Source organism: Lotus japonicus, chromosome 4 (assembly GCF_012489685.1).
Source record: "Lotus japonicus ecotype B-129 chromosome 4, LjGifu_v1.2".
Lineage (NCBI taxonomy): Eukaryota > Viridiplantae > Streptophyta > Magnoliopsida > Fabales > Fabaceae > Lotus > Lotus japonicus.
This window is the reverse complement of record NC_080044.1, coordinates 8664465-8676142: the sequence shown is the minus strand read 5'-3', so window position 1 is coordinate 8676142 and position 11678 is coordinate 8664465. Positions and strand designations below refer to the sequence as shown.

Below are 11678 nucleotides of genomic sequence, written 5' to 3'. Positions count from 1 at the left end.
CTATCCGGGGTTTACCCCATAGTGCATTGCACTTCCAAGTTCCTTAAACTCAGCACACATTTTCACCATGTTCTTGCAAGCAATCTCAAAAGCGTGAACACAGTTATTCAATTTGGAGTTAAAAGGGATAGGAGGTTTCTCATCTTTCTTATGTTTTGGCTTCCATATGAAGGACTCTCCTTTCGCTTTCTCCTCTTTCCGCTCCATGTTGGCCACAACGCTTTCAAGATGAACTGGTTCAGCTTGATTTCCCAGGTTCTCCTCCTTCTTCTCTGAGTTGACAACCATGCTCATTGAGTAGACTTTCTCAGTTTGGTCGCTCTGCGTGTTTTTCTTTTTCTTCTTATTTGATGCTCCAGCTTTTTCCTTAAGGAAGAACTGCTTCAACTTCTCATCACTCCACTCGTCCATCATCTCTACCAAGAATGGATCATTCTTCTCAATTTGCTTTGGCTTCAGGTCAAATATGGTGAAAGTGATTTTCTCATCAGCTACCCTTAAAGATATTGTTCCTTTTCCCACATTTATTTTCGCTTGTGAAGTGGCTAGGAACGGTCTTCCCAGAATCAATGGTATTTTAGAGTCCTCGTCCATATCAATTATCACAAAATCCACCGGGAACTCAAACTCTCCTACTCTCACTAGCACATCTTCAACAACTCCCCAAGGAGTCACCATGGAGCGGTCTGCTAGTTGAAGCATCATCATTGTTGACTTCAGCTCTCCAACATTAAGTCGCTCGAACATTGATAGGGGCATTAAGTTGACGCTTGCCCCCAAATCACATAAAGCTCTCACTTCCTTTGAAGCCCCAAAATTAACAGGTAGAGTGAAACTACCTGGGTCCCTTCGTTTAGGTGGAAGCTTCTTTTGCAGAATAGCGCTACACTCCTCAGTAAGCTCAACGATGTCATTCTCTTCACTCAACTTCCTTTTCTTAGAAAGTATCTCCTTCATGAACTTGGCATATTGAGGAATCTTTTCTAAAACTTCAGAGAATGGGAGGTCTACACGCAACTTTTTAAACATAGAAACGAACTTGGAGAATTGCTTCTCCAACCTCCTCTTTGCTATGTTAGTGGGGAAAGGGGGAAAAGGAACTTTTGTAAACTTATTACTTTCTAAATCTACTTTTCTCTCTTTCACTATCCTATCTTCACTCTGTTCTTTTTCCTTACTTATCACTTCAGATTCACTTTTATTCCCAGTCTCACTCTTATTCTTTTCATTATTTTTTTTCTTTTCAATTTCATGCATAACTTTTCTACTTCTTAGAGTAACAGCAAAAATATTCTCCCTAGGATTAGGCACAGTGTTACTAGGGAACATACTTGGAGGTCTCTCAGATAATTGTTTGGAAATTTGACCGACCTGATTCTCCAAATTTTTGATCGAAGCCTCCTGATTCTTAAAGTTATTTCTGGATTCATTGATGAAGCTATCTGTCGACACTTGAAGCTTGCTAGTAGCTTGTGCCAGTTCTCCCACAATCTCTTCCAGGCTCTTCTTTCCACTTCCTTGCTCTTGAGAGTACGGAGGTTTTTGATCTTGAATATAAGCTCTTTGATTAGAGTCCTGCCTCGAATTTCCAGACTTGTCTTGATCTCTCCGTGAGAAGTTAGAGTGATTCCTCCAACCCGGATTGTAGGTATTTGAGTAAGGGTTGTTTTGAGGATTACCCATTGCCTTCACTTCCTCGTCAAAATCAGCATCTTCAACACTTGGTTTCCGACCGTCCAAACGTTGTACTATGGAATCCATCTTTTGTGACAACTTCCTGTTGGAGGCGAGAACATCATCATTTGTTCCAACTTCATGCACACTTTCCCGGTTCTCCCTATCATAATCTGACTGTGAAGATCTAGTGGCCAAATTGTCGATGATCTCAAGAGCTCTGTGTGCAGACAATGAATCAAATGCACTATTAGCTGCTGCGTCCAACATACCTCTTGCGTACTCACGCAATGATGAGTAGAATTTGTCCACTTGTTCACCTGCAGAAATATTATGACCTGGACACTTCCTCAGAAGTTCTTGGAACCGCTCCCAAGCCTCAAACAAATTTTCATATTTGCTCTGTTTAAATGCATAAATTTCCTGCTTCGCCTTTCTGATGCGTGTGGATGGAAAGAATTTGGCGATAAATTTTTCCGCCAAGTCCTCCCATGTTCGAATGCTGTTAGGGGGTTGTGACCTCAACCAATCTTCTGCAGCATCCTTCAAAGTGTAGTGAAAAAGAATCATCCAGACTGTATCCAAGCTGACTTCACGCCTTTTCAGAGACTCACAATGTCTGGTGAATCTGTCCATGTGAGCATGCGGATCCTCAGTAGCTTTACCTCCAAACTAATGCTGGCTCACCAACTGAATATAATGATGTGGAATCTGAAAGTTGTCTGGTATGTCTGCTGGAAGGACAACGCTGCCCTCATATGTATAGCTCATACGAGGGGCAGTGATTTCCCTCAATGGTCTCTGAGCATCACGTTCAACTTCTTCTTCTTTCTGGCGAAGAATCCGAGCTTCAACTTCAGCTTCCACTCTCGCTTCATACTTAGCTCGATTTCTTGCTTCAGCTTGTGCTTCTTCCATTGCAGCGGTAGCTTTGGCTTGGCCCTTCTTCTTCCTTTGTTGTGCACGATTAGATCGACAAGTTCTTTCGATTTCAGGATCAAACAACAAAGATTCAGGACTGATTGTACCTCGCATGCACTAACAAATAGAAGTTAGTAATACTCGCACAAGAGAATTAAAGTAAAAATCCTAACAAATAGATTCAGATAAATTAGAAAATAAACTAAACACAATCTCTGGCAACGGCACCAAAAACTTGATAGCGAATCTGCAAGTGTACAGATTGCTCGAAGTAATAAAAAGATCGAACCATAAGGATTGCGTAGTTTATACTCTAAATTAACTAAACTTAGAGTGATAGGACGTAAAAATAAAGATAAAAATAAAGAGATGATTGATTTTTCGTAAGTAACTTAACTGCAATAAAATTAAAGAAAGCAAATAACACTGTTGAAATGAATTCAATTTAAAAGCGCGCTAGGGATCCTGATTTCATTAACCTTCTCCCTATGTATCTCCCCAATCAGTTATAATTATGTATCAAATTAAGTTTCAAGGTGCTAAGCCTAATTGTCCACTTATCAATTCCTTGCATAAGTGTCCCTTCCAATTAATTAGTGATAGCTAATTCCTTAGTACCTAATCCTAATTAATCAGAGATAAAAGTTCAATTTAGATCAGGAAAACACAAGCAATTTGTTACCCTTATCCCTAAGGTGTGAAGACCCTTGCTCAATTCCTCCCAAAATCCCTAAATTCTACCAATTTTCCAATTGCATAGAAAATAGTGTGACAAACTATTGCAATAGAAAGTATCAATTAAAATAGATGAGAAATTCATAAACTACAATAGAAATCATAATCATAACTGAAACTTGGTTCAAAACATAGTTTAAAGGAAAACTAGATCAATCACCCTAACACAAAGGGAGTTTAGCCTGACATAGTCATGGAAACAAATCAAAATTCAAGCCAAACCTCAAAATCTTGACAAAGAACCAAGTAAGCTCTAAGCAAAAACCCAAAAACGCAGCTCTCCAAGTTCTAACGTGAAAAAGTATCTAAATTAGGTTTAAAACGCGCTTAAATAGAGTTTGACAGATATTTCGCGCAAATGCGCGAACTTCGTGAAGAAACTCGCGCAAAACTGGCGCAGAATTTTCCAGCAGCTACTTCCTTGGCGCGTCTGCGCGAAATGCAACAGGAAGTTGGTGCAGAACTGGCGCAAAGAAATCCAGATTGCTCCAGACTTCGAGATTCTTGGCTCTCTCCCTTGATTTGCTCATTGATTCCACATCTTCTCCTAAAATAACAATAATAATAAAGGAAAATAATTAAAAACCAATAATAGAGATTAACTAGAAGAAAGAGTAAGATACCGAATTCAAATAACTTGATTAAATCCTAATGAAATCTATAAAAATAACATAAAAAATATAGAAAAATACTAAAACTAAATGAAAACATTAAAATGCATGAACTAAGCCTAAAGTGTCCTAAAATGACCGAAATATCCTAAAAACTATATTAAACTACATGCAAATAAACCAGGAAAATAGCCTTAAATCCCGGGTCATCAGTGACCACTTAAAACACAAACTTTTTAAAACTTTTTCTTTCAACTCTCACATACAACAAGTCTCACTCTCTCGCACACTCTTATACACTTAGTTTTTTTCCTATCACAATACAAACACCTACTTTTTTCTCAATCTCATTTACATTACATGGTTCACTTAATCACACCATACGCTAATCTCTGATGTCCTTTTTATGACATACACTAATCTTTGACATCTTTACTCCGTGCTTTTCTACTCACCGGCAGCTACCATGACTCAATAGCTTCGGCATGACTCGAACTTGACTCTTCCCAAACCCACCTTAAGCATGTACCTGAAAAATAAGCGAGAGAGAGTAAGCTACCAACATGGGTGGAAGATAGGCTTATGCCACGAGCCCCATTTGGACTACCGGCCTATCGGTTATTCCATGATCACTAACAAGCACATGCACAAAAATCATTGGTCTATCCATGACATATAATCAATCAAAACTTAAATTCAAATTATGCAATGCATGCCACCGCAACATCCAATACTCATCACATATGTATGCTGGACCCATTGGCTTAAAAAGCCTTTAACTTCGGAACGTCACTCAGAATATGACGCCCCCGACCCACTCTTTACCGAGTCTGAATACTTTCTTAGTGTATCACTTGCACCGCCACTCATGGTCTTACGTGCCACCTCAAGTATCTCGGACATCCACACCGGGTGCACATCCGGGGTCTCAGGTGGAAGTTGTCGTACGTTCCTACTCCTTATCCTACCTACACGTTTTATGATGGATGTAAATTATTCAATTATCATTCAACCATCTCCCCCTTATCCTGCCGGAAACCACGTAAGGTTCTGTTACTCATTCATGAGCAATTCTCTTGAAGGCATTCATAATCCGCACTTGAACCATAACTTGGAATACCTGTTATTCAGTGATTAACAGAAAAACCATAGTAATATGCATAAACAGTTCATGCAATTAGCTAAGTCCATATCCACCTAATTAATTTCTAATTCATTAGCCTGTATGCAAAGTCCTCCTTTCAATGTTCAGCATTGTCTTGTTGATCACTGAATAACCGTTCCATGGTTCCTGTTAAATAATGCCTTCAAGATCCATTCCCTGTATTTCTTTCATTGATGTATGAATCTTCAGATATAACCTGCAACTGTCTAATGCATCAAGCAATAACATAGATATCATCATCCATAGATACCACTTGTTACAATTTCACAGCTCAATCGAACAACATTCATTTGTCAAGAAGCTATCAATTATGATCAGGAGCAGTCATCCTGCCAAAGAACTCATATATTATTTCATGGTTATGATATCAGGCAATCACATGGCATGACACATATAGACATACTCATCAATCATCATTCATATTATCAATCATCAATCGTCAAGACATACACATATGTACAATGAAACACACAACACAAGCAACCATAAATAACCAACCAGCAAGTATCCGAATAGCATTCATAACATAAACCTAGCTACCAACCAAGAGGTAACCCCTCCTCCTCATCTAATTAAGGCGTCCAGTGTTCGCCTCTTTATCCGGAATCGCGAACTGGGGTTAGTATAATATTCCAATATCCCTGTTTAAACATCATATATCACACAACTATATAAGCATACACACACACACACACACACACACACACACACACATATATATATATATTCTTAAATATCTTCAATTTAAATTCTGAATTTCCTTTATTTTTCTTAGGTCATGTTTGTTTTTCACAAAATAGGGCCTAAAAGCCATTTTCTTTGGAAAAGCACTTATCAAAAATCATTTTTCAACTTATTCAAAATCTAACTTCCGAATCAATTTCTTCATATTTTTCCTTACAACTTTTATTCTTGTCTCAACCCCTAAATCTTCCTCTAACCTTAACCAGTTCAAAGTAGCTTAATATTGGGTTATAGCTTAGAATCACTTCTTCCTTGATTTAATTTCCATTACTTCCCTTCTTATAAATTACCTAGTTTTATTTCCAGAAAACATCATAGATACTTACAGAATTGAGGTTAGCAAAATGAAGATGAAGCCTTCCTTCTTCAAACTTCATAAACAAGGGTAGAATTTCACTCTTTTCTCCTCTGGACCATGGCTACTAAAATTACCTGCAGCAGCGAGGAGAACGTAGAGCAGTGCCTAGAAGCTTAGGGATGAGTGTGTTTTTCTTCAAAATCTAAGGCACGAATTCTGGGTAAGAAAAGTAACGTTCTTGATCATCAAATGAAGAATTAAAGGCTAGAAATGAACTCAGAAGGTCAAGAACTTACAAAATACCAGTTATGGAAAATTTCTGGGCAAGTTATGAATTTTTTGGCGAAGGACTCGCTGGAGAAGATGACCGGAGGCGGCGGAGGTGAGGCGGAGGTCGGATATGGGCACACGGTTGGATTCACCTAGCTTCCAGAAGAACGTAGGCTTTGGAATCGTCTCAATCAGAGGTCGGACGAGGGAGTAAAACGCGTTTGAAGTTGCTGATTTACCGGTAGGGTCGCCAGAATCTTTCAAGGTGAAGAATAGCAACCCAAAACAGCTCAGAACGACACCAAACTTTTCAGAATCCATCCTTGGGCTTCCAGAAACGTGATTATATAGTGAATGTGTGGAAACTTGGAGAACCAGACCCATGTATTTATAGAGGGCTGGAGTGGGAGAAGGTGATTGTAGGTCACCATGGAGAGGGGATTTACAGCTGTAGGTTATCCATTCAGAGGAGAAAAGAAAGAAGAAGAAGAAAGAAGAAGGAGAGAAGGTTGTGTCTTGCGTGAGTAGGGATGACAATGAGTCTCGGACCCGTAGGGTACCCGCAAAAAATGCCCACTATGGGTAGGGTAAAAATCCGCTAGATGGGTATGGAGTTGGGTATGGGTAATTACCCACAAAAAGTAGTGGGTATGGGTGCGGGTGCGGGTATGGGCACTATAGTACCCAACTCGCCCCATACCCGCACACATATATTATTATTATTATTATTTGGTAATATATTAAGTTATTAACAAATTAACTTAAGCTATAACTTTCAAACTTACTTTTTTTTTAAAAAAAAATAGCTGAGTATTTAAGGTATTTATAACTATTGCTAATTTACTCCCACTTATTTTTAAAATTAGTAAGTTAATAACCTACAATTTTAAGACTATATTATAAATCTAAAATTATAAATTTAAAGTTATATCTTTCTCGCTTATTCCTTCTAAAAAATTATGCTTAGTTAAATGATTTTACTTGTTAAGTTTTTAGATAATCTTTTGTATTTTTAATTAGTGTTTTTTATTTAAAAAGTTAGTTGTATTTTTGTTTTCGATTAGCAAAAATAGTGAAAAATTATATTTTGGTTAACTAAATTACGGGTAGTGGGCACGGGTACGGGCATATAAGTACCTAGAGGGTACGGGTACGGACATTCAAATTGCTACCCACACGGGTATGAGGACGGGTACGGGTAATTTTTGAAAACGCGGGTATGGGGATGGGTACTATAGTACCCTACCCAAACCCTACCCATTGCCATCCCTATGCGTGAGAGAGGAAGAAGAGGAGAAGATGGTGTTGTGCGTGGGAAGGAAGGGAAGAAGTGATTAATCATCACTTGGGGTGTTGTGGTTCAGCCACATAGCATATGAATGAGGTAGAAATTGATTTAGGTAGTGTAGGATTTATCTCTTAGATGTATAAATAAATCATAAGGAAGATAAATCTCTATTCTAAATTTTATAAGGAACTTTATAGGATTATAAAATGTAATTTAAGACTATTCTGGTTAAGTTTAAGTGACTAAGGAACTAAGTATAATTTTAATCTTTTATTTTAGTTTCTTTTTATTTTATTTCAATTTTTCTAACCATTAATAAATCAAGAAATTATATATACTAGTGTTTTTTTACCCGCGCGTTGCACGGGGAATACGTCTATTGTATTTGATACGTCAATTAATACCTTAATTATTAAAAATATATTAAACAATGGATGAAATAGAAGACTCAGAAATGCTAAGCAAAGTTGACATAAAGACTTCTGTTATAAGCCTGGTTGAGATCAACAGGAACTCGTTTTACATTCTTCGTGAATATGAAGACAATAACACAAATCATAGACATAAGAAATTAGCAACAAATTAATCTTAAAAAAAATAAATGTGATAGTAGCACAAATTAGGATTGTGTAAGATAAATCATAAAGTATGACATTATTGTGTTTATTCCAACTAAGTAGGGATGACAATGGGTAGGGTACTATAGAACCATCCTCATACCTGAGTTTTAAAAAATTACATGTTCCCGTCCCCATACTCGCGTGGGTAGCAACTCGATGCTCTCCACCTTTAGACAATTCAATGTCATTATAGGAAGCTCTTCATCTTTGCCAAAATCTAAATGTAGGGATGGCAGTGGGTCTCGGACCCATAGGGTTTCGGGCCCATATGGTACCCGCAAAAAATACCAACTATGGGTAGGGTAAAAAACCGCTAAATGGGTATGAGGTTGGGTATAGGTAATTACCCGCAAAAAGTAGTGGGTATGAGTGCGGGTATGAGCATTATAGTACCCAACCGGCTCATACCCGCACACATATGTTATTATTATTATTATTATTATTATTATTATTATTATTATTATTATTATTATTATTTGGTAATATATTAACAAATTAACTTAAGCTATAGCTTTCAAACTCACTCTTTTAAAAAAAGTTAGGGACATTAATTCTTAGTGACGTGTCATTCTTACGTTAATTCTCATAAAAAAATTCAACGTGTCATTCTCAGGTTAATTCTCATAAAAAAATACATTTTTAAATTTTAGATTTGATTAGGATTTAGGTTGTTTTTTTCTTGATTTTATCTTAATTTATTTTTGATTTATTTTTAGAGTATTCATTAATTTTATGGTATTTTTATTGAATTTTTTTAAATAGAGATAATATCTATTTAAATAGAGATAGGTTTAGATATATTTAGTTTCTTTTTATCTGTTTGTTAGATTAATAATAAACTAAATCTTAACAGATATTCAACAGAGTCCTTATATATCTTTGGCTTCTATGCATTTTCAGGGGTTAAATAACATGTGTGATTTTTTCTCTTTGATTTGTAGGTTGAAGAAAGTATTCGTAATGACAGTGTTAATCCCATGGCAGAGCGGTGTGATTACCTTTGAGACTCACGATATGGCTCAGGTTGGTGCTACGATCTATGATGGAAAATTTGATGTATGTATTCTCATCATTTATTACTTTTTCCCTTTTTTTTAGATTTATGGTTCTGAAAAGTGATATCATTTTCTCTTCTTATTTTCAATTTTTTTTTATGGCTCAAAGACATGTCAAGGTTGATAACCAAAACACAGGTTCTTGCTGAAATGCTTTACTACTCTTGCTATTTTATTTTGTTAAGCCAGAGAAACAGATTGGAATTGATATATCATTCATCTTTTGAAAACCATCACCAAAATAAAATTTCAGTTTTCCTTCTACTAAGCATTTCATCAGACACAAAAAATAAAGGGGAAAAAAATTAAGTTACCTCTTTACCATTGTCGTTGAGGAGGATTGTGGGAAAGCGAGAGGTAGAGGTCCTTCTTCAGAGAAGGAGATCATGCTGTTGAGCCTCCTCTGGCGGTAATCATCTTCCCTGTTGATGATCCTATGCAACTTGCGAAAACCCAAATCGGCGTTGGTTTCAGGGGCGGAGGGCATGTCCTTGAGGAGGCTTTTGGGGGCGGGGTTGAAGACTTGAAGTGTGGTATGCGTCCCTGTCGCTTGCGCCATAGAGATCTTGTGATTGTCTACTTATTTCTTTTTCTTCTCTATATATGTTACCATACTTGTCTTCCCCTTATTGCATTATGTTTTGGTTACTTTTTCTTAATCGTAAGTTAAATGAGTAAAAATTGTACTTTACCCGTTTAAATCAAATTATCATTTTTCTCATACCATCTCATGGCCTTAATCAGTGTAATATTTGTAGTTTATTTTCATAGCCCTAATTTAGATTTAGCACTGTTCTATAGCCCTTTACTTCTTCATAGGTGGTAATGGACAGTTAAAATTACTTAAAACAAAAGACCTAGGAAGGAAATCTAACTTAATTCTTAAGGTTGCACCCCAACAAAATCCAGCAATGACCACATCAACTTAAATAGTAATTGGACTTTGAAGAGAAAAATATCTGTTCAGATAACTTTTGAGATCTAGGAAAATAAAGTTTTTAACTTTTGATTGTATTTCAAACTGATAATGCCCATCAAGCAATCAGGAGAAGCCTTTCAAGCAAACATCCTGTTATTAGAAAACCATGCTCCCTCATGTTTACAATGGTGTCATCATGTAGCAGGCTGACATAGATAAAACATAAGTATCTAGTGCAGTTATCTTGGTAATGAAGGAATATGTATAATTGGCTGACTGACCATTCCTGTTTCATGAGGATTATATTAGAGTGATAGATAATTCCTTCTTTTAGAATTAGGACTTGGGGTTGTGTCTTAACTTAGTAGACAGAATCATAGAATTTATTTCTCATTGTATTTTTCTTAAAAATATATTCTAATTTTTTTATCGTAATTAAAGTCTAAAGATACTTGAAAACACCAACAAAAAATCAAGAAATAAATCACCTTAATCCTAATCAAATCTAAAATTAAAAAAGATACTAACTAAAGATAGATAAAAACTACCAAAATCTAGCAAATCACAATAAAAACTCATAAAATCATGAATTAAATAAAAATCCAAAAATTCAATAAAATACCATAAAAATTAATTAATACTCTAAAAATAAATCAAAAATAAAATAAAAGACCAACAGAAAAAATCAAGAAATAAACAACTTAAATCAATAATAAGATAAATTAAGATAAAATAATGAAATAAAAAACCTAAATCCTAATCAAATCTAAAATTTAAAAATGTACTAAATAAATATAGATAAAAACTATCAAAATCTTGCAAATCACAATAAAAACTCATAAAATCCTAAATTAATTAAAAATCCGAAAATTCAATAAAAATACCATAAAAATTAATTAATACTCTATAAATAAATAAAAAATAAATTAAGATAAAATCAAGGAATACACAACCTAAATCCTAATCAAATCTATAATTTAAAAATATATTTTTTTTATGAGAAATAACCTGAGAATGACACGTGGAATTTTTTTATGAGAATTAACTTGGGAATGACACGTCATTAAGAATTAACGTGAGAACGACACGTCACTAAATCAGCCTGATAGCAATAGGATTTGGCAATTCCAAATTAACACTAACCTATAGGTATTCAGTTGTAGAAGAATCCCACCCAAACTATGAAAAAATCTAAATTGCAAGGTGAAATGAATCACACTACTTTTCCACATACCTCGATTAATTAAAAAATATATATTTTCTATTGTTTTATATGCACAATATTTTTTTTATTGATCTCAAGTTAATTATATTCTCATAAAAAATACCTTTTTAAATTTTAGATTTGATTAGGATTTAGATTGTTTATTTCTTGATT

At 35.5% G+C, this 11678-nt stretch overlaps 1 protein-coding gene across 1 annotated transcript; it reads right to left on the bottom strand.

The window, feature by feature from the left end:
* On the bottom strand, positions 1-2310 carry LOC130712234 (uncharacterized). The gene has a single exon (XM_057562068.1). The coding sequence runs from the start codon at positions 2308-2310 to the stop codon at positions 1-3; it is 2310 nt and encodes a 769-aa protein (XP_057418051.1).
* Between the last annotated feature and the right edge of the window lie 9368 nt (positions 2311-11678).

Coding starts and splice junctions, on each gene's coding strand:
- LOC130712234 (XM_057562068.1), bottom strand. CDS start 2,310: ATGGACAGATTCACCAGACATTGTGAGTCTCTGAAAAGGCGTGAAGTC.